Source organism: Lygodium microphyllum, chromosome 26 (genome assembly GCF_053477565.2).
Source record: "Lygodium microphyllum isolate KBCC chromosome 26, Lygodium_microphyllum_v1.1.10, whole genome shotgun sequence".
NCBI lineage: Eukaryota > Viridiplantae > Streptophyta > Polypodiopsida > Schizaeales > Lygodiaceae > Lygodium > Lygodium microphyllum.
In genome coordinates this window covers 84869439-84897326 of record NC_141160.1, presented here as the reverse complement: position 1 = coordinate 84897326, position 27888 = coordinate 84869439, and the positions used below count along the sequence as shown (strand labels likewise).

Genomic DNA, 27888 nt, shown 5'->3' with positions numbered 1-27888 from the left:
ACCCCTCTCTCTTAGTTGGTGCTACACACATGAATAACAAAATATAACATAGCTTCAACTTGCTTTATCACATGTGTCAACTATGCTTCCCAACAATGCACCCATCATTACTAACTTAAGCTATCAATATTTGCGCAACTCTTTAAATATGAAAGCATGTCACATTTGGATTACATGAACATGTAGTGATAAGAAATAACCTGTTGGATGTGTTGCCAAATATACACACTAATTTCTAAATAATAAAATCATATAATTATCCAATACGACACTACCATAAAATCCAAAACACCACCATAAAAACTAGCTAATTCCTACAAATAGAGCAAGATAAAATCCAGGAGAACGTTATCCATTAGATGGACAATCATGTATACAGTACAAACATTCTGAACCTAGATGCCAAGACTTCTGTGATCGTGGACCTATCAAGGAACGAGAGAGAAAACTGACGCTCCTCATTCTCACTGTTGTAGATGCAATACAAAATACGACAAGTGCCAATATAAGACTCGCCATACAATCGCGCCTTGCCGATCAAGATAGAATCCGCTGGATGAGGAGCATACCGCAGGGATAGAGGGAGTAGTGCATGGCAAGTATTGCATGAATACACTGCGAGAGGGTCCACCAAAAATGTTTTGGTGTAGCAATGAGGACAATATATCCACGGTTTTGGGCTAAACCGTACACGACCCCTCCCTCGTTGATGCTTGCGCCTTAACATGCCTGTAATAGATGGACGCTTGGGTTGTGATGAGGACTCCCCCCTCTCATTTGGACGATGACGATGATCCTTGCCATGCCCTAGGCGCGTCTATGTCACATTTTCCTGGATCTGATAGATCCCGCCCTTTTTAGGCATGTCAATCTCCTGTGGTGTGAACATGTGAACAAGAGACTCTTTAGCACTTTCCAGTTGGCGCACACAAGCATCCATCTGTGCCGCTGTGTAGGATGGAATCCCATCCTCGACCCTTTGAAGGAGGTCTCTAAAGTCTGCGATGGAGGACACGAGTTCCCCTTCCTGCACGCCACCATCGAAAGCTGGTCTCTCCAATCCTGTGATATCATCGCCACCTGGTCTTTCCTTTATGTCATCAAAGACATGCGCACTATCGATGATGGGGATTACCTCATGAAGGTGAGGAAAATAGCTCTTCAAGATGAGCCTCAAACCATGAAGATGTTTACAGTCAGTCGACCAATCAAGGCAATCACAGTAGTTTGATTGTACACTTACATGATACCATTTTGCATGTTGGGTGGTGCTTGCTATTTTAAACAACATGGTCCCCTCGTTAATGACTTGAAGAGAGGAGGGATCTTGCTCATACCGCTGAAGAATCTTCTCCCCTGCTGCCAATCTAGCCGTATGACTCTTGCTTGATCCATAGACTTTGAAGCGCTCAGAATCAGCTGGCATAAAAAACATGTATAAGACAACAATGCGTTTTAAGGAAAGGTCAAATGTGCAAATAGAAAGGAAGTTGACCACATTACCTATCTCTTGCTTTTGCTTGAAAAACTCCAAAGCCGATCCACCCATTCTAGAACCCGACGATGAGTCACCAACAAGGGCGTGCAGCAGATCCAAAATGGACCTGTTGATCCTAGCATCAAGTAGAGTATACTTGATATATTGCCAAAGTCTCTCGATGAGGTTTGTTGTGTCGACATTGCCATGTGGAAACATGCGACCAAACTTGGGCCATCTTGCACGCCAAATACAATCTTTCCCACACCATCCATTGGTAACGTATCGGACCACGTTTGGATGAGCGGAATAATGATGAAGCAATTGCTCAAACATATCATCAAACTGTGACTCTGTAGGGCAATGCATAAGATTGGACAAAGAGGCATACACATGATCGCGCTCATCTGTAGGGACCTTGATTCACGCAAGAACATGTAAAGTACTCATTGTCAAGCTCATGGAACTCACAAAAAGGTAATGCTTAAAAGTAAAATGGTATTGAAAAGGTGTACCTGTGGCAAGAGATTTTCAACCCATGCTTTCTTTGTGTGGAACCAGCATAGAATAATATGGCATGCTCGTTGACGTTTGTTGCCACCAAGGTAGTCAGTGGTCCAACAATGAGGGTCTTCCAGAACAACCTTCGAGAGCGCCTCCAGCTCTGGCTGGGACTTATCAATCACCAGGGCAGCAGGGCGAATATCTCCCATCCTAGAGAGGACTAGTCTCATGGTGATTTGCAAAGCCATAATCTCTTGGTTTGACCCATTGTCACTAGTGCATAGCATAAACCAAATAGGGATACCCACCCCATGTTGGTTTGGTAAAACCACTGCATAAAGCGAAAGACCAAACACATTGGTCTTGAATGTGCTATCGATTGCCGAAGCATTGTTATTTGAGAACCTCTTACTCATTTGCAACATCCATTCATCCTGGACTATCAGTACGAATGGTTTGTCCTTGTCCTCTATGGCATGAGGATTGTATGGTTGGCAATAGAGTACCTAAAAGACCATGTAGATGATAGTATCAAATAGATGTACTAATTTTCGCAGCTTATAAACATTTATGAGAATATGTCAAATACCTTGTTTTGATCTCGTAGACGGAGAGCCTCCAAATACATTGCCATCCAATCATCCTTCGAAAGTTTGCCTGCAACAGGATGACACATAGAACATTGACGCTCAAAGCAACCTAGTACCATAGACAAAGGCTTAGAAGGTAGCATACCTTCAGTTCGAATTTGATATGATAGTGTCTATACCTCCCTTGGTATCATGAAGAACCTATAAATGACACGATCCAATGGAGAGGCATTTTTCAAATGAAACCGCTCCTTGCTAAGGCTCATCTTCGCGACGTGCCGACATGTCCCAACGTCAAACAGGTCATCCTTGCAACAATCAATCACAGTTGGATGCATCGGCAAGTGATACAAGTCGACACGAGATCCAGGTACATGACCCTCGTGTGGTCCATGGACTCGTATAGTGACATCATGGAGATCGTCTTTGTACTCGATTTGCACCTTGAAAGGGCAACCACATTTCTTCGACGTTCGCAACCTGCGGATTTGGGAGCCCTTTCAAGTTGCTCTACCACTGCGATGACATGCATATTCCACTATTGTCTTTCCTAAACCATGCTTTTTGGTTGAGCGGACCTTGCCCAACCCAACATTGTGTTCAAGCATGATTTCTTGAAGCCTCCGCTCAACAAGAGATCTATCTACAGTAAACTCCAAGATGGGTGCTCTTCTTTCTTGAACCTTCCCATGAACGAACAATGGGCCTTTATAACCATGGGGCCTTGTGAACACCTTGCAAGTACATCCACTGATGAGATCTCTCGCATACGCAAGAGGAATGCCATGCCTTCTCAAGTCAGTACACCACGTGGATTTGATGGAATCAATTGTGACATTGATACCCTCGTGAGCACCTGTAACCTTGTTTATGTGATTTTCAAGGAATATGCTCTCCCACTCCTCTATACATGCAATGCGCAATGATGGCTCCGATTTCAAGGCCAATGTAATGTGTCAATCGCCATTTCTACCAATGCAAAGACCTCTGATTCTTCTCCACTTCTTCAAGTCGAGCAACTCTCTCTTGTGGAGTTGCTTGAGCACCTCCAATGTGATGGCCTTCTGCCCGCTCAAATCACTGACCATCAAGCTGTAAGTCTCTCTATTAAAAGAGAAGTACTTCGATGAGGTATAGGTAGTTGGGCTTGGTGCATTGTTAGTGATTTCTTGTGGTGCCGAATCATTGTCTCCACTTAAGAAATCAAGCATCTCAACCTCGTCGCTTGATGATCCATCTAATGTCTCTTCATCCATGTCGAGATCATTGATCTCAATGTCGCTTTCTATAATCCATGCGTGTTGACTACATACGTATATATCACCAAAACATCATTCCAATGCCACAATGCATCCAATGCAAATATGAGAGGAAGAAAGAGAGAGAGATATGCACCTTGTAGTGGAAGTCATGACCAAGAAATCGTAATATGAACCTCAAACCTTTGTTCCAATGATTTCGTGAGCTTGTATGCGCTTGGAATATGGGCATCCAACCTCCGTTCACAACAGCACACGAATGCGCCCTGCGTGCAGGATTTTCCTGTGGGTAATACCGAGAGCTTTTCGGCTTTCGGTACCAAGTCAACACAGTTTACTTCAATGGCTGGGTTTACTTTAATGGCTGGGTTTACTTGTAGTCCACGATTCAAAAATACGTATTAGAGATAGTGGGCCCCGCAGAATCTACTATCTCTTACTGCCAGCCCATGCCATCAATTTCAACGACTGGCGGTGCATTTATAGTCCTGGATGGGTTTACTTTTGCATGTGGCAGTGAACATCCCCGAATTTCGAGACGCCGTTGCTCCGTCAGATCCAAGTTTCCGGCTGGTTGGGTTTCTATTTGCTGGTTGGGTTTTGTTAAGCTGGTTGGGTTTACTTCTGCATAAAGTAGCGGCTCTGATGCGAGCCTTTTTTCGGGGTGAAGAGGAGCCGTTGATCCCAACTCCCCGAGGTCATAAAGACCCCGTGGGAGATAGTGCTGAGGGGCACGGAGCACCTACTAATTCTTATTTTCAAGAAAACAAGGCAACTATATTCTCGAGCAAAGGAGCCTACTTCGTGTGGAAATGTGATGCTACATCCTCTCGCAATGATGATGTTTGAATCCTGAGGGTCATGGCCCATTTGTGGACTGAGATAGAAGAAGTGTTTAGACGTGTTGAGGTAGAGCTCTAGCATGATGGATGCGTGTATATTAACTATCGCAGCAGCCCTAGGGCTCTGGGTGTGGCTAGAAAGCACGAGCATGAAGGACGTTAAGCATCCACTGTACATAGTGGACTGACAACGGAGAGGAGAGGGAAGAGAGATAGAGTGCAGTAGAGAAGGGCCACAATATTGAAAAACTTGGCCGGCCATCTCTTTTTGTTATCCTTCTTCTCTTCCACAACATAATGATTTCACGAGCTAGTATCCTTTCTCTCTACCAATTGTGATGCAACAATAATGGGCTGCCCTCATTTTCTCTATTCTCTTCCACAATGTAACGAGAGACTGGGCCGTTGTTATTATCCCTTTCCCTTCCCTCCATTTGATGTATTAACGATGGGCATGTGAGCTGCTATCCTCTTGGAATACGCTCTGATCATGTGTTCCCCTTCTATTTGGAAATGCCAACATGAGCATGTGGCCTACTTTCTTCGGGCCCTGCTTTTCTTCTAAAACATGGGTGCTTTCTTGGTCATTTCTATGCGGAGATTTAGACAAAGGACTCAAGTTGCAGGGAAGACCAAACTTATAAAGGACTTTGAAGACCATATATGCCCTGCTTGATAAGAACCTGTCAGTCAACCCTGAACATTAGAAGCCATGAGCTTACCTTTCCTTCTTGGCCATGAGGATCTTTTGCTACTTGTTTCGAAGATTTCGAAGAACATAAGAGTGGAAGGTTGGTTCGTTCCACCTCTCTAAAAGGAAAATGGTTTGGGTTAGTTTGTGTGTTGAGAAGAGATTGTTTTTGGGCAGGGATATATTCTGTGAAGGCTTGTGCGTGCAAGCAATTATGATTGTGTGATGCGATTTCATTCATATAAGCTAAGTATTTATTTACCAAGTTTGGCGGTTGGACGGGACGGCATTTTGGCCTCCTGGAAGGTGGCGGATCTTCTCCGTGCAGGGGGCTGTAATCTCCTTGCTCATATATATACTCAGCCACTCCAGAACTACATTCCGAAAAAGTTCCTTACGGATATCCACACCACATTGCGCTTCATGATAATCATCGATCCCCGCGAATTCCACCAATGAGAGAGAAGGCCGGGATAGGACCTTTGGGCACTTGAAGCATCTTAGCTCCTATAGTAATAACCTGGCCATCTGGTAATCCACAGCTCTTTTCTAAGCTGGAGCTCCTCTCTCACCATTTCCCTCTCTGCAATATGGTGGACACACTGTCTCTTAAGTATCTTCATTGCTTGCAAATGTATAATTTGCCTTCACAAAGCTATCTAAGGATGCTTTGCCATTTGCTTGTCACTTTATGCTTCCATTGATCATGCTTGGCAATCTGAGCATCCATGAGTTCTTCCCTCTCTTTGATGCACACACATGGACTGCTAAATGAGTTCCCTCCGTACCCGCTCGTCCTTTCATTGACAAGCTTACACCTCTACGCATGGGCAAGACTTTTAAATGAGCCCCATGCATGCTTATTCTTTCATTGATAAGCGTACGCCTGCTTCTTGCCCAACTTGCAAGATTCAATGGGCATCACGACATCCCATTTGGAATATCCTTTCAACTTCCATGATACGAACCTCCTCTTTCATCCTTCAATGGTACCTTCTTAACTCCTCCCAATGAAGTGCTCTCTCAAATGAACATGTTGAACGTGCTAATACGACTCTAAAAGGAGATATATGCATAAAGAAGACAATGAAGTGCTCTCTCAAATGAAACCTTAATCAACATGTCGGAACGTGCTAGTAGCAAACATGTGCATAAACAAGATAAATTTATATAATAACGACAAAGATTAAGAATCCACACCCACACTAATACTATGAAAATATTCAAACTAATAATGGGGCTAATCATGGTGTGTACAAATGATTTAAGACATATAATTAAATCTCCAAAACTTTATATAGAAAAGACACAATTCAAGAAGGAGAATTAATATTTCACTTCACACACAACATGCTATAATTTAAGGATTTTTTTAAATCAATAGCTTACTAATATTTCACTTCACAAAGAATCCTATAATTTAAGGATTGTTTTTAATAAATAGCATTTTGCTCTTTCACTGGTACAACTAGCCATCTTACCATCTTAGGTGACATGTTTATCTTGACTTTACATGGTCAATACTTATCCACTCACTTTGTACCTTTAGGTGGCATTCTTATCTTGACTTTACATGTTCAATACTTATCCACTCGCCTTACACCTTTAGGCCAATATTTATCCACTCGCCTTACACTTTTAGGGTGTTGTCTCACACAAACATCGAAGCTTGCATTGTCAAGAATACCCCTAAGCTTTGTCAAGAATAGCTTGACTACACATAAACTTTGAGATCTAACACGTGGACACCACAATTAGCATGAAAATTATAGTATACAACACATGAGTGAATATCACTAACAAAAAGGCTTAAGTGTAGTCATCAAGGACAAATGCCTCTATCAATTCCTTCATCAAGAGAATGCAATCTTCTTTGTCATCTTTTTTACAATTTACCACTAGCGTCAAGATAATATACAACAATTTACACTATTAAAAAATGCTTACATGTGTAATAATCCCTAAGTGTGTGAAGTGACCTTATCTTTATATTTGTAAAAATTATTCATAAAAATACATTATATCCATTTTTTATTGAATCATGTATAGAAGGGTGCCAGGTTCTCCCTTTACTATGATTGTACTCCGTGCAAGAAGAAAGAAGCCCTTCATCCTATATTTTATGAGCAAGTTTATGCATAGTCCAAGAACCAAGTATTGGTACACAATGAAACATATCTTTTTGTTATTCAAGTGGTACTCCATAACTTGGGTTCTTTTCTCCCAAGAGGGACTATTACTACCAAATATGCATGCTTTTTTGGATTCTAGCTAAGTTGATCATTACAACACTCATATATTTACAAATGGTTTTCACTTCATGCTTGGTGACCCATGCGTATGGTTCTTGAGCAAGAAGCGACCCGTTGTGGTTACTTTTAGTTTTGAAGATGAGTATGGGGTAGCATTCATACCTACAATTTAAATGGTTTGGCTTAGACGCCTATTGGATGATTTGGACGTTGGAGCAACTTTGACATAATTATGCTTTCAAAAGAATGACCAATCTATGGTGCAAATTTGAGATAATATGATCAACTAAATCCAAGGTCAAGTGTGAGGCAAACTGGGTGACCAAAGTCTACAACAATGATATTCCAATAGATATAAAACAATTGCTATTTTACAATTGTTGGAAAAATGACACTAATGCCAATGGTAAATGCTCCAAGTTTAATACAAAGTAACTTCTTAGGAACTTTAATAAGAAAATACCAAAATCTTTCAAATTCTTTAGAACTTTTTGTAGAAAGTATATGAATGTAGTGCTCTCTCCTTTTAATCTAAGTCCAAAGCTAAAATCAAAAAACTATTTTCCCAACTTGCATAATATTAAAACACAACTATCTATAATCCATCTAAATTAGGCAAGGGTTGTAAATAGTCTCCTAATTTTTGCCTTGAAACTTAGAATTGAAAGTGATGAAAAGAATCCCATAAAAGAATTGTCTTGTAAATATTCATTGTATAAGCTTTCACATATCAAATACTACAAGAAAGTTGTGACAATCAAGTGTTGAACATTCAAATATTACCAAGATTTATACACTTTTTGAATATCAATTTTATTTGTCTCATTTGAGAAAAGTATCCAAGATTATAGCCTAAACTTTATGTAGATGATTATTAACAAGTTGTTTGAGATGTGTTGAACACATGTTAATGATATAAAAATTATCTAGAATTGTTGACCAATAAGGAAATTATTTGAAGTGACTATTGCCTTCTATACCTAAGGTATCATTTTTCAACTAATGATGGTAAGATTGCAAGATTTTGACAAGTCTTTTGAGGAAATAGCAATGTATTAGAACAATGGGCTTTGCTAGAGCTCACATACAAAAGTTAGTAACACTTTGCAATTAGTTTTAACCCTTTCATGGTAATGCATAAAATTTCAATCCAAATATCCTAAAACACTAAAGTTTAGATACAAGAAAGCTAAAAAACCTCGACAATTTAATTCAAGATACGCATTCATCTTACAAATTAGAAGGGATAACACAAAGCAAACACAAGAGACTCTCAAAGTGTATGCACGTGCCAAAAGAAGGCTTCTTGATTTGAAGAAGCTAACCAAGAGTTTTGGAGCATGCTAAAAAGGTATTCACGTGCAAAAATAAAGGCTTGGTAAGATATTTTCAATTTTTTGTCATAATGCTAAGAGACCACTTCTATAAGCATAAAACTAAAGCTCTCAACATGCAAAATGAGAAATAATTGGAGTATCAAGAAGGCTTGAGTGAAGCCACATAAAATGTACAACATCAATTGAAACACCCTACAAGTCCAATGCATTTATTGTCCTTTGCAACATAAGAATAGATGCACACGTTTAACCTATATTGAGCCAAATCCGGTGCAACCAATTAAAAAACTTGAATCTCTCTATTTTTTGTCTTGGAATGGGCCTTCTACCTCGAATGCTTTGCAAACTATGTAATGGTCACAAAAATAGTTTCATACCATATCAAGTCCTAGATAGAGACCTCTAATCTACATACAAATCAAATGGCCCATATTCACCTCCAAGTCCCAATTGCATAGCTTATGGTGTATTCCATTGCTACACAATTAAAATGGAGTGCTCCTACTAGACAATAGTATGTTCCCTTCTAACAAGGCTATAAGAAAACCATTGCAAGGCACTAGACACTCCTCAACTCCGACCAATGGTATGGGCAAAACTATAATCCAAGTGGTTGAAGAAATGTTTGTACAATTGTGCTCAAAATTTGTAGTCGAACACTCAAGTAAGACTAGTGATCCTATTATTGTTGAGCATCTCACATTTATGGATTTTGCTTCCTAATATTATTAGGCAGCAATTCCATTGTTATCGGATATTGATTACCTGTAAATTGTATTCCATAACTTAACAAAAAGACAACTTTCATAATCTTCTTGATTCTTTTTCCTATTAGATGCTTGTCATTTTTTTTAAGGTGGGAGAGTTTCGAAACCTTGTAGAGTGAGTGCACTTCAATCATATAGAGATACAATAAGGCAAAAAGAGTTTCAAACCTTATAGAGTGAGTGCCCTTTCATCCATGTACCAAGGAGTATCCAAGGGAGTTTATGATCCTATGATCTAGTATAACTATTGTTCATTGGAATTATCATGTCCAGAGCTCTCCTTTTAATAGGGTTGTTGCTTTTCATTGTCATGACATTTGAGCTCTCATCATGCTAACCTTTTGTTTTCATAAAAGGATATAAGAACTCATTTACCCATTCGTGCCGGAAGTATGAGATGGGAAAGAACACAACAGTCCCATCACCCCCCAGTATGTAGATCTTGGAGCTACTCGGTTGTGAATTGGATAATCCATACCTCTCATACTCACTGGACCATGTGATGCTTATGACAAGTAATTCTTGCAAACCAAGCAAGATGCCGAGTTTCCATAGATACAAATAGACATATTAGCCTTCCAACTAATTCTACATATTTGCCATCAGTGTGCATCATGCAGAAAGATCCATTGTTTGCAACTAAAGCAAAAAGGCACTATATATGACCTGCATGTTCGAATTGAATACTCGCCAAAAACAATGCTATGCATTCCAGAGCAGAACCACATCTCTGTTTGCGAATCACAGGTAAGTGGTCAGATAGTGAGCAAACATTACATCTTTGTTTGGGGATAGTGAGATGGATGAATCCATAAAAGGATCCTTGGCATGGCCCTCAATCTATTAAAGTATCGTCACTCGTCAGGAACATGCTGCACTCATGTCAAACGCGAATTGCAAGACAACATACAACCTTGCAGACCAGGGTCATGATCCTGTTGCATAAAGCACACTTCCCCTTCAGAACACTGCTTGCACAACAGACCGCACGTGACTGCAGTAAGACACCATTTTACAGAGTGAGCTGCTTGCTACATTGTCAATTTTGCATAGCATAAGTAAAACTCTGCTGCCACACGATCACAAACTTGGAAACAACCATCTTGACAATATGGCAGATTGAGATGTTAACCCCACCTAGCAAGGAAATGGATCTATACATGAAAACAAGGGCATCTCCTGCTGAACTTATTCTTGAGAATATTTTGCTTGCTGATCTGCCCAAAGATTTGCTGGGCAAACTCAAATTTCACTTGTATAAAACTCACTAGCTAACTCCTTCAGCTTAGTCATGATCACCTTCATGACACCTTTCAAGATGTAATAAGGTTGCTCAAAACTTTCACACAGGACAACTGGTAATGCTCCCAAACATGTATTGTGTACGAATCAGGTTGGCTTGTAAACTTAAAGAACAATGAGCATCAGCCGTATATACCGGCTCTTTTGAAGCTCAAAACCCAGTACAGAAGCCATCATGGCCACATGCACAACTGAACCTGCTCTTTCTACATTCTACATAATGCAAATATGACAACTAAAGTATGTACCCGCACACAATTCATTGGAACTGTTGAAACAGATCTCCATACATACTGCAATTGTCAAGAACAGCTGTTGAGAATCAATACGTGTCCAGATTCAGAAGAGGAGCTACAAGGACCAAAGAAGCCCGAAGATGCTATTGTGATTAAATCGCCTCCCTTCCTTGACCCAACACTATCAAATCAAAGAAGAAAAGAACTTCTGCAGATCTTATAAACAAACATTAGCTGCAAGAGAGCTGCAGCAACACTATTGCAGTTGCCAGTCAACGCTCGCTAGATGTCACCTGAATCACCTCCTCTTCTATACAGGAAGTAACATCATTTGGATTTGAAGGACCCTCACTGGTCTGATTGCTGGAATACAAGTGATCAACATTGATTACTGCTGAGGCTGAGGAATCTTCAACTGTGCCGGATTCTCCACCCTTGGTGCTAGACAGACAGGAGCTATTTTCCCCATAGAATCCTGAGATATGACAGGGGTGGAACTCCCTCTCTGCCAAAGTAGCTGGATTTTGAACCAAAGATCTGATATGACAACATTGTGCAGAAGCAGTGACTGAACAGGCTGTGTACACTTCTGTTCCACATGAAGTCAATAGTGGAGTATATTCATTAGGAGATTTCTGTCTACTTTTTGAGCGCACATCTTGCTTGCAGATGGGACAAAAGGCACATCGAGTTGTTAACCACTGGTCAATGCACATCACATGAAATTCTGCCAAAGAAAAAACAGACAATGCTTAGTCTAGTATCATGAAAAAGGTGATAGGTCATAACCCACCTTCCTGCCCATCCAAACACAGAGCAAAAGAAATCCCGGTCCTACAAAGAGAGATGAGATGAAATTTGAGACTTCCAAGTACATAGTATACATCAAACTTGCTGCATGAGATCCACCCAAAAATATAGACCAGAACTGTCATTGCAGCCCTTATATGAGAATGTAACACACACACAAAGAACTTTCCCCTTTCAGCATAAATTTCCAGGCAATTAAAAATATTCAGTGCTTCTATTCCACCCAGCAAGAGGATTCAAATCAATCCTGGTCGTCCAGAAATACCTGAATTTGCAAAAGCTTCCCTTCCACCCCCTGACAACTTTAATATATAGATTCTGTAAGCACATCAATGAGCATCTTTGTCTTTATAATTTTCTTTGTTTATCTATGATGAGAATACTATGGATCAAATGTGTGTGTGCAGCATTTTGGTCTCATAGGTCATTTTGGCCTCTAGTGGATGTTAATATGACTTTCTTCCTTTCTTTCTACTTTAGTATGTCAAATTCACTAAGCACCACTGACAAATCTTTGTATTCATATCAGTTCCTAATTTTCTTTATTTAACCATGACAAGACATATATTCTCTCTCAATCTACATTGTCAAATAATCAATCTTTCACCTTGCAACAAAAAATCATTTCCTACCTCTGCCTTCCTCTACTCAAGCTATCGGGGCCTCACACAACATTTCTCTGCATAAGAATGGTATTGTCAATACACATCAACACTTGCACGACATTCGAACTTCACAATACACCTCAGTGGAATCCTCAAGGCTTTTCTTTCCATGACTCTTAAGGCAAACCATCCCTTACATCAAGGCTGCAAGCACAATCTAAAGAAAACACAATGGCTCTTCACAGAACTTACCATTTTTAACTCATACCACCCACAGCTTGGAAACGTTGCCTTTTCAATTCCATCCTAATCCAGTAAAAGCAAAAGAGGAGTGTGATGAGACTAGTATTGGGCGATTTTCCATGTATGACCAAAAGTCACAGACTCGGGTAAGAAGAGCTCAAAATAGGGAGAAACAATTCTAGACTTGCAACAAAGAAGAGAAGAATTGATAGTTATGAAACAGGGGTTCAAGACATAGAGCTCAAAACCGAGTTGTGTTTCATAAAAGCATCCAAGATTCATAAATCCGAATCATAACCAGCATATACATAAAAAAAAGTCATCCCACAAAAACTTCCCAAATGCTTGCTTTTATCTTTGAAGGGCATACATACAAGACTTCAAAAGAGTCCACTTATCTTCTCAAAATAAGGCTTTTACGAGCATGTGACAGGTAAGAGAACATATCTAACAGCAGTGCTGCCCAGTGGTAGAACAACACATATGCATTCAAAATTCCCTGTTTAGCTCCTCAAATCCCTGCTTTGATTGTTCTATCAGCATGCATACATGTTGGTATAAAAACAGGGATGTCATGGGTAGTCTCAATGTCCTGCTCATCCTCTTCAGAGGTGGTTAAGTCCCTTCTTTTGAACAGCTTGATCCTTTTTCCAACTATAGAAATTTTCAACTCTGTCCCATCAAATCCACAAAGAGAATAAGTAGCATTGTCATATGCATGATTCATGATGTAAGTGATGTAAGGACCAAACCATCTCTTCGAAACCTGATGGTGCTGTACTGATTATCCAAGCTATTATCATATATGAGTATCCAATCTCCTCCTTCCACAGCTCTTAAACAAAGTCTATGCTTCCCTTGGTTTGTGAAATCTTCATGTGCAAGTACAATATACCTCATCTACCTAGATGCATGGTCACTAAGTCTACAACCCACTTATCATGCATAGAGAGTGAGTAAGTTGGATGTAAATCCTCACAATGTCTTACAGAAGAATACATTTGACAAGTAGTGCAAGTCTCCACAAACTACAAAACATCCCTATGCATGCCTTTCCACCAATCTCTCTCTTTTATATTCTCAATTGTGACCCAAACTCCTCCATGCTATCCTAGCGTTTTTTGACTAGCATGGAGCTATCTCCCAAGGTTGAGATTTGGGCTTGCCTACTCCACTTGGTGAGCATTGGAGCCCTCTCCCAAGATCAAGTACAAGGATGTGTTAATTCTCCTTTGGCTATTCCAGCTAAGGGGTGTTGGGTCATCACATTCATCGTGGTTCTTAGCACCATACGAAGATTGACATCAAGCTCCTCTTTCTCCTTCAGCATCAATATCCATGGGTGAGAGGGGGTTCCTACCTTTCTTGGTATTGTATAGGTTTTGGCATGTGTTGATTCTCCTTTTGGCTATTCTGACTAAGGGATGTCAAGTCTACCTTCATCATCAAATTCATGGTGGTTCTTGGCACCATACGAAGTATGACATCAAGCTCCTCTTTCTTCTTTGGCATCGGCATCCATAGTCAAGAGGGGGTTCCTACATTTCACTTGGGTAAGTAAACAACTTCCCCACGAGAGACACCGTTTAAATGGTACTTGCTACATATGCATTCTCATCGTGTAGTATCACTCTATGTATCCCATTGTTTAGAGCACTACTGAGCAAATTCTAAGTTAAACACCAACAATTCTTCTACCACCTTACCACCACACCTACATACTTCTTCATCCGTTTCTTCATCATTGACACCCATAAGTAGCCAAGATATCTTGTTTCTTTTGTGATGTGTTGGATCTAATCATCCCTTTCATTCTCCCCTTGAGACACAATTACTAAATGGTTGCAAATCATATTTTTCCCACAAAAAAAAAGTAAAACAAAACAAAAAAGTTCAATGTGGTTCCATCCACCTTTGCAAGCCTAGATAAACCACTTGGCAGCCAATAAGCACCTTGCCTTAGCCTCTATGGGGTGATCACTTGGGCTTCCTTGGTAAGATAACCATCACCTCTATAGTCTTGGTAGGCCAATCGATAGTTGATGTACACACTTTATCCAATGCCCTAGCTACTTTGGGGTGGATGCCTTGGGCTAAAAATGGCCTCCAACTTTTCTTCCAAAACCTTCTTGGTTCTAATTTTGGGCCTGAGAAGGAATGTCAAGCTAAAAATGCATTACACTGATTAGCTCTTTAAAATAGCTCAAAACGTGTAAATTACCAAAAGTTTCATTAAACAATATGTGGTCCTAAAGAGTTTTTGTGTCCCGTAAGCAAAACCCTAATTTGGGAGGATCCTTCTATTGAGAAACCCTTCACCCGCAGTTTTGCGTTCTGCATTTTGCATTTAGGGTTGCGTTTTGCGTTTAGGGTTTCACAGTGAACAACCTCAAAAAGAGGTTGGGCGCCCACAATGGGGCACCACCCTAGACAGCCGACGCCCTCCCTCTGGGCGCCACCCTAGACAGTCTCTTGTCTATTTATAGGCTACCTCTATCACTCATTCTTGACAGCTGATTCATTCAGTCCGTCACCTCTTCTCTCCAACCTCTCCACCACCCTCACGCCCCTTCAAGAGGACATTGCGGTTCGTGGTTTATGGCTGTCTTCATCATCTTCCTTATGCTACCGATACCCTTGTTCCCTTCTATCACATTCACTCCATGATTCAAATCTTCATCATTCCATTCATTAGAGTTTCTTCTCTCTTTTCTTCTCTTCTCAGCGTTTGTCGAGTTCACTCTGTGTTCCTCCCCGCAAACTCTACTGTCTCGCTGGTACGTCGTCTTCTGACATGGTATCAGAGCTGAATCTGCTCAAACATTGTTAAAGACCCTCCACTCCAATGAAGGCAAAGACCGGTGACGAGTTTTGCATCCACTTCTCTTCTTCTTCCACTACATCAACATTCTAACTGGCGGCTGCTCCCTCCTGCGTGTAATATTTCCAAGCAATAATAGTTAGTTGGTTAGTTCAAAAGTTAGTTAGTCAACTAATAAGTTAGTAAGGTTACTACCTAAAGTAAAAAAATTAACTAACATTAATAACTAACTAACATTGAAAATAAATAAATAGATAGAACCGAGAGTTGTAAATCAATATTTTTTATGAATTAACAAGGACCATAGCCACCCTTCACGGAAGTTACAACATAAATAAGAGAGATGAGCTATATTAATCGCTAATGTTAATGTGTATAGTAAGGATGGTCTAAAAATATTAGATTTTTAAAAAGGACTAGAATATTTTAGATATTTTAGATATTATCCTTTTTTTTAAAGATATGGAGATTTTTAAAACTGGATGTCATTTAAAAGAAAAGACATATGATGTGTTAGTTAGTTTGAAGATTTTATTTTTAGAAAAATTTAGAAAAGATTGGCGAAATCGTCCGCGCCGCGATCACAATCTATAGACAGAAAACAACACTTCGAACAGAGAAAAGAAGTGAATTGAGAGCTTTCTAACAAAGTGTCTTGAAATATTACCCCTCATTCGGAGCCAATGGAACCATCAGATTTATAATCTGAGCATCAGATCACTGATCTTTCCAAGATCCCCCTCCACAAAGAGCTCCGCTTCTCAGCCACAACCCTTCTTCTCCAATTCACTATAAATAAGAGACATGGGGGACAGTTAGAGAGATATAAGGAGACCTCGAGAGGCTGCGAGAGAGAGGTAGAGAAAGAGAGGTAGAAGAATATCCCTTCAAGAGCTCCACTTCTCAACCACAACCCTTCTTCTCCAATTCACTATAAATAAGAGGCATGGGGGGCAATTAGAGGGATATAAGGAGACCCCGAGAGGCTGCGAGAGAGAGGCAAAGAAAGAGAGGTAGAAGGATACCCCTTCAAGAGGCTACAAGAAGAAGATTGAGAAAGAGAGAGAGAGAGAGAGGAAGAGAGAAAGAGAGTTAGCTCAATTCCCTTGTCTCGATCTTCAACTAAGCCATATTCTCTTACGCTCTCTCATCTCGAATCTATTCCACCTTCCCTATCTCTCGAACCAGTTGTGGATAATGGCCCCAAAGCGATGAAGTGAAAAAACCATGGGGACCAACGCAACTGGACAAGCAACGGGTATTGCCAATGATACGGAAATACCCAAGGTTGCCAGAGTTGCCACTACCAACAAAACATCAGATGTGGCTAATGCAAGCGCAAGCAAATACGAAATTCCTAATGTCGTCATGCTACCAAACTAGGTTACTCATTACTAGATTATTATTTTGCTACATAAAATAATTACATAAGATATTAGCTTCTATATTATTCACTCACACTAATTAATAACTCATCTAAAAAACATATTAGTACAAGCATAAACAATTAATCGTTATGAATTACAACTAGATTAACTGAGATTCTAAGTCATAGAATCAAATTATAATTAATGGCCAAAGGTTATTGTACATATGTCTTTACGTGCATTCAATACAACAATGGTTGAATGCGACAAGGTTAAGAGTTGACTAAAAATGGTTATAGAAACTAATTGTCTATTTAGTCCTATAAGTCGTCTCGTTAAGTTATTGGCACAATATATTTCTTTAAAGAATTTCACTTATGTTGGGTAAGATAGCCCAAACGGGAAATTCATGCTGGGCGGCCTGTAGAAACAGCAAACGCAACTCTGGCTGATGCTGAAACAGGTTGCCAGGCAGCTGATGGTGTCCTGCAGTGAAGGAGAACCACAAACCAGTAGGGCAGCAGGCTGAAGATTGAAAGGGAAGCGATCTGGGGCTGGACATCAGGTCGCCCACAGCTGTGTAGGGGCTGCAATCAGCAACAGCAGCACTCGAACACAACTCCACAAACTGGTGGGATCCTCCAAAAGGGGTGTGGGCAGCGGTGGGTAAAGGCTAGAATGAAGGGAGTGATGCACAAGCACACGACTCCTACTTTAGAGGACTGGGGGTGCATTTGTGCTACTGTCAAAAATAAGCCATTTATTTTTTGCAATTTAGCATTTATTACTTTTTGGGGCTGTTTTAAGGAGACTAAATCAGTGGTTAATGCACTATGTCTGAGTCTCAAACCCTAATATTAGTAGCTCAACACACATAAGTCAGAATAAGTTTGGTTTCACCTAAATGTGTATGTTCGCATGCTTAATAGGTCTATAAGAAAGGTTTCTCTCACTGTACCTCCTCTATTGACCTTTTCTAGCATTGACATAAGCAATTGAATCCTCTAACAAAGTAAGAAGATTTTGCAATAATAATTTTCCTATGACATGATGGCCACCCGATTTTCAGATATTCACATCCCCATGAAAGATCGTTGCTCTTTCTTCCCCTGATTTGAAAATGACAGCCTTTACAATGCTCAACTCCTTAATCTCTCAGTTAATTCTTAACCAGAAATTTTGTACAGCCTTTTACAGTGGTCATTCAACAAAGATTACTAGGTTTATCTAAGAACACACGTTTTGTGAGCAGATTTCCATGATAATACCAAATAACTGAGTCACCTTAAAGGTTGAAAAAATCAGATCTGAACTGTAACAGAGATACAGGATGAAACTTATCATTCGCATCTACTGTTAGAAAGTTTTATGTAAGATAGCTTAAGCCAAACCTGACAATACCAGTCACTGGGATTTACCATGAGCACAAGGCAAGACCCTCAGCTTCTGGCCACTTGTATATTCTTCCAAACATATGGTGCAAGTGTCCATGGTTGACTTAACCTCAGCATCAAAGAGAATGGTTGGAAGAGCCTTGACCTCTTTAGATTTCATTCCTCCAGTTCCACGTTTCAGTAACCCAAAATTTCTCAAGCGGTAACGATGTCTCCGAACAAAAAATAGGGTTGATAGAACAGTAAACAAAGTGAGTAAAGAAAGAAGAGAGATTGCCATGACTGATCTTGCCGTGTTTTCAAATGATGGAAACAAATAACACCTGCTGTTGGCATCTCCAGCACAAACCCGTAAAGCTTCCCCAGCTTTTTTAGACACAAATAAGGCATATATATTAATACCTTTTCCACTTCCAGACACTGCAAACAAAGAACACAACCTCACAATCGCTTACACAACTTAGACTTTGAGCCACACTAAACCTCAAAAAGTGGCTGCAAATAAGTAACAGTAAGAAACTCCAAGCTATTAAGTAAAAACAAGACCTCGATTATCACTACTTAGGTGCCAATGTGCCATGAACTTGACTCATCAATAATGGCCTTCCGGATGCAAGTCAACTATAAGTGTCCTCAGGTATGTCTGCAAACACACGCTCAAACACCGTTTTGTGTTTGAACTGCCATTCCTTACGTAGCAATGTCCATACCAGATGACCCAGCTGTCTAGGCCAAGGTATCTACTTTTCTCTCTTCTCATTACCATTTATATTTGTTCTTGTAGATACTTTATCATTGTACACTTCATTAGCACTTGAACTTATTCGTCAAAACTAGTTAAATGTTATGGTTCTTATACCAGTGTTATACACAAGATTCTTTGGCCTGCTTTCACCTTAAGAATATAGCTACTTGTTAGTATGAACCATTAAAAGAGGGCTATGAACTTCGGTGGTGTTTCAGTTTTGCTATATATAGCTAGTTGTCAGTAAGAACTATATTAAAAGAGGGCTATGATCAAAATCCTTGGTGCTCAAGGTCATATATGCTAGTACTTTATGCTTCTTGTACATGCTTTAAAATGAAGGAACCATCTCACATCTTGATACTCATGAGAGGAACTATGAGACAACCTTGTCGATAGCTCATGTGATTTAAGGATACAACTGCTTGGTCAACTCCTTCCTATCTCTGACATCTTGGTGGTACATCACTTCACCAAAAATTTGGATTAGTGACACAACTTGTTGAGGTGTATCCACAAAAGTGCACACAACTAGAATCTCCATGGTACACCTTGCTTCCTATCTTCCTCATCAAAGTCACCTATGAGCAGAGAGTGTGAATTAAAAGCTATTTTGGCACTTCATACATGTTCAGGTGAGTTGGACTTTGTTCATTCACCAGGTTGATTTGAGTTTTTTCCTGTACACACCAGCCTTAAGCGCCACAGTAATACACTTGTACTTTGGCTCCTCACTGTGGTGAACTTGGGCATGAGAGCTGTCATTTCGCATTGATGGGAGACTGCCATTCTCGCTCCCTCTGCACTGTGTGATGGCTACTCTATCTTGCCATGCTACATACTACTGGATTCGATTTCATCTTGTGTTCTTTGAGTTTATGTTTTCATCACACTTTCCTATGCTGTGATCTTGTTCTTTCAATTCCACATTGTGTCACTCTGACAATGGCATTGTATGTAATGCAGAGTACTACCTTACATTTACTTTCCTTTTTCTTTTATACTGCTATTTCTTTCATCTACTTTACATGTTTTTCCTGTGTGAGAACTTGTAATACATGTCAAGAGTGACTCTCTCTCCCCTTTATTTCATGAAGAAGTTTGAATTAATGTACAGAAATATTTACATCGGGACCTTCTGACCAACCAAGCATGATCAAAGACCAGCAACAAACTCTAACTTTTTTTTCGTAATAACAAACTAAAGCCAACTGATTGTCAAGAAAACAAATTGTGCATCAGCAACTACAGCCAGCAAGGCTTCTTGACAAAACTTACTTGATATCAGATCTGGATCATCCTCATTGTTGTATACTATAGCTGCAGCATAGCCTGCATCTTGGACATTCTTGACCTTTGCTACAAAATCACAGCCTCCACGTTCCACTAACAGAAAAGCAGGAAATCCATTTTTCTGAGTGTTAAGTAGAGATTGGCATGCATTTAATGGCTCTGCCACATACAGGCGCCCTACAACTCCCGCTGTTGGTACACTGGTTGCTGCAAAAAAATAAGCAGAGAAACCAACTTTAGTGAATGAGACATACTCAAGGATTCCAACAGGAAAGCAATTTCACACACATAACATTGATCATGATGAAACTTTTCCTCCCACTACTTGACTTCAATCACTCCACCTTCTATTGAGTCTAGCCACCCATCATGGTTGGCCAAGTTAAGACATAGATATTAAAAGTGCTCAACCACCGAGGTTCTCCATGCAGCCATGCCAAAAAGACCTTCCACTTGCAAAGAGCTCTTTATGAGCTTATGCACGCTACCTATCCTTGGTGCCATCAAATGGATCAAATTCTTCATGGACATCCTTTCTATCCCTCCCCATATGATGCATATCTTTATATTTGTCACTCTTCAAAAGGGGTGTGCTAGTGGTTTTGAATATAGGTTATCTACTTATCAAGGGAAGCCAGATGGGAAAGACGGCAAGGTGACTCAAGTTGTGCGAGGAGGCGGCGAAAGGTCTGGCCCTTTCTACATACTAGCAAGACTAACATCTTCTTTTACTTGGGGGTTCCCCACATAGTATTGCATTCTAGACCATGGTTGTTCTATTAGCCTTGAGTTTGTACTTGACAAGACACTAAGGTAGGGAGCCACAATGATATGATTCATCTACCTGTTTTTCTTCCCATTGTATATAGATTGATTTTCTCCATGGTTGGCCAAGTTATGACATAGATATTAAAAGTGCTCAACCACCGAGGTTCTCCATGCAGCCATGCCAAAAAGACCTTCCACTTGCAAAGAGCTCTTTATGAGCTTATGCACGCTACCTATCCTTGGTGCCATCAAATGGATCAAATTCTTCATGGATATCCTTTCTATCTCTCCCCATATGATGCATATCTTTATATTTGTCACTCTTCAAAAGGGGTGTGCTAGTGGTTTTGAATATTGGTTATCTACTTATCAAGGGAAGCCAGATGGGAAAGACGGCAAGGTGACTCAAGTTGTACGAGGAGGCGGTGAAAGGTCTGGCCCTTTCTACATACTAGCAAGACTAACATCTTCTTTTACTTGGGGGTTCCCCACATAGTATTGCATTCTAGACCATGGTTGTTCTATTAGCCTTGAGTTTGTACTTGACAAGACACTAAGGCAGGGAGCCACAATGATATGATTCCTCTACCTGTTTTTCTTCCCATTGTATATAGATTGATTTTCTCTGTAGTCTTACCTTGGTGGTGATTATCACTGAAGTGTTTCTAATAGAATTTTCTCCACTGGGGGGGGGAGAGGGGGGAAGGGGGGAAGAGGCATTGTACTTGTGGTTGCCCTATTAATTTCAAAAGACCTACAAAGTATTTGAACCAGACAAGAAATATTTTTTGAAATCCCAAAACTTTCAGCAGCTAACTTCAGTTAGAATGTCAACAGTCTAGTTGTGCATATCCAATTGCACAGTTTCCATTGTAATTCATTAGAATTAAAATGTCTTATACATAGGTCATGTAATTGACATTTGAAATACTCGATGCACAAAGCTATTCAAGCCAAACTTCATGATCATTGCAATCAACTTGTCAAGCCAACAAGCAAAACTAAAGGCATCATCTTTCAAAGATCAAAACAAACCTTCCACAAGTAAGAAACCAAATAGCTAGCAATAGCATTTTTAGCATAAGGCAAACGAAACATCTCTAATGAGTGCCAACACACCATGTTATGAGGCAACACACCGGGTTATGAGAGAGAGAGAGAGAGAGAGAGTTACGAAAGAGCGAGAGAGAGAGAGAGAGAGAGAGTGTGTGTGTGTGTGTGTGTGTAAGAATGTGAATGCTCATGCTAGAGGGGATCAGGGTAGTTGAGTGTGAATGGTCTTGAGGGAAAGGGAAAACCCTAACCCTAGCCATCTGGGGCTATATAAACAACCCATGGGTCTACATCAACTAATGAGTGAGAGTGACCCAAGTTGTACTTTCATAAGCAACTTAATAAGCAAGACTTGTTCTTGCACTTTTGAGCTATTCTCTCCCTCTTGTGCACATCTCAATGCTACTTCACTCTAATTTTCCATATGATATCAGAGCCATCTCTGATCTCCTCAACTTCCTTTAGCATCATCTATCACTAAGTGCACATGAGCCTTCATCTTCTTCATCTTATCCCTTGACCTCCATAGCCACAACTTGACCCCCTGACCTTGGAGGAGCTGGTGTGAGCAAAGGAGGACATATCAACTCTTGCTTTCTTCCGAGAGTTGCTCCCCAACTCAAGGTGCTTCAAACGTCACAACCTCCTCCAACAATGGGCAATAAAGAAGGCAGCATTGCTAAAAAAACGCAGAACTAGCGCAATCTGAACAACATGAGATTTTGCGTTGCAGCACACGCAATAGAGGACACAATCCCTTGAGCCACCATAGGGCTTTGTTACTCCCCCCAAGTGGACTATCTCCACCTAAGAGGGTTTGGTATAATTCCTTCCCTGTTGCCCATAGTAAGGCAAACCCTAACTATGTACCATGTGGCAACCATAGCCACAAGCTTGAAAGCTTGACTTTCTTGCTTTTTCCTCTATATTGTCACCATTAAGAGTGATTTTAATCTCTGATGCACTTCATCTAGAACCCATTCAATGTCTCAAAATCCTCGGCTAAGCTTCATTGATGAGCTCAGGTGCATCAAGGTTGACTATTCCGATTATGATCAAGCATTACACTCAGCTTGCAACATGTGTTTGTTAGCACTAATACTAAAGTATTTTGTTATAATTTTAATTGTTGATATTCTTTGGTCTGATTCTCTAAATCAGCAAGCCAAAATCAATAAACCACTTCCTATATAAGGTTCTTTCATTTTTTGTTATATTTGTGTGTCCACTTATAAGCACACAAATACTTGCCCACTTTGTCTAAAACATCTTGTATTAAATTTGCCTGCATTGAGCTATTCCTGGCCTATTGTAAAGGATGAGACACTGCTACTTGCACTTAGCAAGGAATAAGACCTTCCTATGCCTCAACCTATGCTAACATTTGTCCACAAATCCAAAAATTTAATGGAAATGACTTTCATCCATGGCAAGTGCTTATCAAATACAAGATGATGGAAAAGGGTTATTGGCCTCTCATCATGGGGACCAGACCTGTTAATCTTTCCAATCCAAATGATGTGGAAGACGATCAACAAGCTCAGGCTATCATCATGCCTCACCTTGATGAATCTTTAATACACCATGTAGATCAACACTCTACTGCCAAGGACAAATGGAATGAGTTGGAAAAACTCTATGATGCCCGTAAGAAAATTTCACAAACTTTTCTTAAAGTTGAATTTTTCAACCTAGAACATAATGAAGGGGAGGATCTTGGAAATTTTATCTCCCATATGAAGGGGCTTATGGCCCAACTAGCTTCCATACAAGCACAGTAGCAGAACCTGATACTATTGCTATCCTTTTGAAGGCCGCTAAAAAGGTTTTTCCTACTTTTGTAACAACATTTTGAAAGGTACCATCCAATCATGCTTAGATGAAGAGAAGAAAAAACCATAAGGAGGCCACTTCAACATCTACTTCCTATGAGCAAGTGTTAGTTCATACAATTTCCACAAAGTGTTCTTTTTGTCATAAAAAAGGACATATTGTAAGTAATTACTAGAAGAAGTACCTAGAATAAACGAAATGCAATAAATGCAAAAAGACTGAGCATATTACCAATAAGTATCCTAGTGTTCCAAAACCACCTAAGGAATTAGAGACTAACTTTGCCTCCCGATCAACTCAAGATCGACTCTTTTGAGTCTTATGAACTCTCTATCTATAACTATCTTTGTAGCCTGATTTATAAATGCATCTCATTGTGGATTAAGAGGGGGCATCCTATCATGCTTTGTAATCCAATGCCATTTGGTATGGAGAAGGGTGTCGAGAGTGTAAGCATGTGAATCCTCCTTATGCTAGAGGAGATAAGGGTAGCTGAGTGTAGATGGTCTTGAGGGGAAGAGGAAACCCTAACCCTAACCATCTGGGGCTATATAAACAGCCCATGGTTCTACATCAACTGATGAGTGAGAGTGATCCAAGTTGTACTTTCATAAGCAACTTAATAAGCAATACTTGTTTTTATACTTTTGAGCTCTTCTCTCCCTCTTGTGCATATCTCAATGTTGCTTCACTCTGATTTTCCACAAAGAGAGCATTGTTCAGTTAAAGACTACGTTTGAAATTGTTAGCAATCATGTTTGTCATGCTTGGTCATCTTCTACCTGTGAGCCTGAATTTTGAGTCAAACGGGGACATTAGGAGCTTTGGCATGTTTGTTATGTGCTTTGATGGAGAAGGCAGCTCATTCTAGAGCATACATTTCTTCTTCCAATCGAGTTTTGTGTGCATTTCTTGCATTTCCAATCATTTTCCAGCCCTTGCCAATGCCTACCTGCCTCTAGACTGCCCAGGATACCAAGTCACTATTTGCTAGATATTTTTGTGCAGTCAAACTGTATTTATTGCAGCCCCTGGGATTTATTCAGCAAGTCGGCCAAATGTAGAGACCACTATGCTGGTTGGCCAATTTTGGGGATCTTTTGCTATAGCTGCCCCTCACTAGTTGACAAATCATCATCTTCTGTTCCTTGGCAAGTGTCAATCTTTTCCATCTCTAGTGTGGACTGTAGGCTGGATATTCTCCATCACCATCACTATTAGTGCTGCTGTCAGTATTTCAACCTGATCGGGTGCCCTCACTAACATCTCAAGCTGTGTGCAAGGCCTAATCAATGTTAGATATGCTCAAATGCTCCACTCTCATAAGGTACCACCAATGATCCATGGTGCTCAAAGTTGTAAGGCCCCCATTATGAGGTGAAGCCAAATGTGAGCCTGGACATGGGTTGAGTCCTGACTTGTATATCAAATGAAGTCTATGTGACCGAATGACAAAAAGGTGACCATTGTGGGTCTCATCTTTTGGGTTGGACTGAGTAGTTAAACTAGTAGCAACTCGAGACACATTGCATCAAGTTGTGAGGTAAGGGAGTTAAAAGGGGCCCCTGGCTGGGGGCCCTAGGAGGGCTAACGGGCCCCTTGGCGGGGGTTTTATGGTTCTCTTTGTGTGTGTGTTCATGGTTCTCTTCCATTGCATACTCTCACAGAAATGTAACTACTTTGATTTTATTTCCCAGTAAAGTGTATGCGAGTAGTATGGGGATAGAATACTTGGCAACAGGCAGTGCTGAACGCAATAATACCAGCAATCAAAAAATGTTACCTCCTCCATAAATAGGAGTTACCATACATTTAGTATACTACAAGCAGTAAGGCTTCGACACAGACGAACGATAGACAACCAACATAGCTCAAATGCTTTCCTGGTAAACAGACGGCCAAAACTTTGTGCCAATCTGCCTTAACTGTTGTTAACTGTGAAAGCACCTCAAAGACAAAAACAAATCTGGTTACCGAAGCTGGCTTCAACGTCGGGGAAAGGGAAGGAGGAATTAGACGAGGTAATGAGAAGAATGGAAGCGTGACTCGTCCAGACAGGCAAAGCGAAGAGGAACACGAGAAACCTTCCCAAGATAATGCCCATGCTTCCGACCAAGAGCTCCATTAACGACGTTGCAGCATTTCTTGTTGCGCTTCTGGAAAGAGAGACAAAGTATCGTTTCACCAACGCTGTTCTTTCAAATGTATATGGTCCGAAACCCTGCCATGACTTCGCAAACGTCTGCTTCTGTCCTCTTGAACTGTTGAATGCACATACGACCAGGAAGGCATCCAAGCTGAAACGGAGAGATGCTGCTGCGCACACGAACGACGATTCATGGAAAGACGTGGAAGCTGAAGAGGGATCGAGGAAGCTTCGGTTACAAAGATGATTATATGGTGCTCTCCACCGGGGGCTTCAGAAACGTGCAGCAGGAGAGGGATCAGCTTGCTTGTACTGTGCACCGAAAATGGCCTGCTAGGTTGAAAGCCCTCCAGGCTCCCTCGGTACGCAACGCCCGAGATAGGCTAGCCTAGTTGATGGCTCGGGACCATCAATGAGGGCTCTAAGGAACGTTCACATTGCCCTTATCAAAATTAGCTGTTTCATTTACAATGACGTACGGCTACTTGAACCACGCCTAAACACGAAAGCACCAAAAATTTGGAGCCCAGCCTGCAATGCAGAGAGACTGAGTGCTTCAAAAGCTCAAATCAAAAAAGATTGAGTGAAAACTTTAGATCTTACATTAGCTCTATCATTGATTTGGAGCTGAAGTAAGAGATGTACAACGATACTTAGCATTTGCACAACGTCAAAGAGCCCCGACACATGCAGGTTTGTAAAATGTTGTGCATCATGATACTCGTTCCAACCATACAACTTTTCTATTGTGATGGACCCTGCCATTATCCATCTCTCACATTGAAAAGGAGAGAGAAACGAAGCTACTCGCCACTAAAATAGGGGGTGAGTCTTTGGAAATTGGTGGGGGAGAGAGAGAGAGAGAGAGAGAGAGAGAGAGAGAGAGAGAGACATCTTCCACTTGTCAACAGAATACCATCACTTTTTAGGGTACTCTCACTTTTTAGGATACTCCATCGACTTTCCTAAATCTTAACACACAATTTCGCTTGGTTAAGCATACGACCCACATGTCAAGTTCACTTGACTATATGGACTCGCTTAAGCAGAATTTACGTGCATGTGTCATTGCTCTTATGATTCCTTTTAAGTACCCGACTAGTGACTATGAAGGTGAAGTTTTAGTTAATTCTTCAAATATTATTATTACTATTTATGAATAGCTACACACACACAAGGTGTGTTGATGCCCCTATTGTCTAAGTAAGCAATTGTAAGAAAAAAATGTGTGTGAGTGTGTGTGTGTGTGTGTGTGTGTGTGTGTGTGTGTGTGTGTGTGAGAGAGAGAGAGAGAGAGATAGCACAGCAAAAGCAAAATTCTTTTAAATCTAAATGTTAGCTTTTGTACCTTACACGGTTAGATGTCCGACTTTAGCCATGTAATAGGAACACTCATATGCTTCCAAGAAACACCATGCCACATGATTCTAGTACTAAAGGACACCATAGTATACCAACACTAGTGCACATGCTTGTACACTCAAGGGCCACTGTATAGTACAAGCTTTAATATCACCATGCACTAGTTTGGAACACCATGTCTTGTCACAAAC

The 27888-nt window shown here is 40.5% G+C and overlaps 2 protein-coding genes across 5 annotated transcripts; both read right to left on the bottom strand.

Annotated features, from left to right (window-relative positions):
* Positions 1 to 455: 455 nt before the first annotated feature.
* Positions 456 to 3292, bottom strand: LOC148013490 (uncharacterized). Its single transcript, XM_087668202.1, has 2 exons — positions 1993 to 3292; positions 456 to 1894 (listed from the first exon to the last, which is right to left on the bottom strand). Exons 1-2 carry the CDS (start codon positions 2404 to 2406, stop codon positions 818 to 820), a joined length of 1491 nt encoding a protein of 496 aa, XP_087524328.1. The 5' UTR covers positions 2407 to 3292; the 3' UTR covers positions 456 to 817.
* Positions 3293 to 11077: 7785 nt separating this feature from the next.
* LOC148013489 (receptor homology region, transmembrane domain- and RING domain-containing protein 2-like) lies at positions 11078 to 27125 on the bottom strand. 4 transcript variants are annotated; one of them, XM_087667529.1, is made up of 6 exons: positions 26981 to 27125; positions 26164 to 26866; positions 20521 to 20742; positions 18821 to 18917; positions 18522 to 18709; positions 11078 to 11984 (listed from the first exon to the last, which is right to left on the bottom strand). In XM_087667529.1, exons 2-6 carry the CDS (start codon positions 26312 to 26314, stop codon positions 11530 to 11532), a joined length of 1113 nt encoding a protein of 370 aa, XP_087523655.1. In that variant the 5' UTR covers positions 26315 to 26866; positions 26981 to 27125; the 3' UTR covers positions 11078 to 11529. The 4 variants fall into 4 exon arrangements, with proteins under 4 accessions (XP_087523655.1, XP_087523651.1, XP_087523652.1 ...); XM_087667525.1 differs by having other exon boundaries at positions 18522 to 18917; XM_087667526.1 differs by having other exon boundaries at positions 18522 to 18917; positions 26939 to 27079.
* Positions 27126 to 27888: the final 763 nt, after the last annotated feature.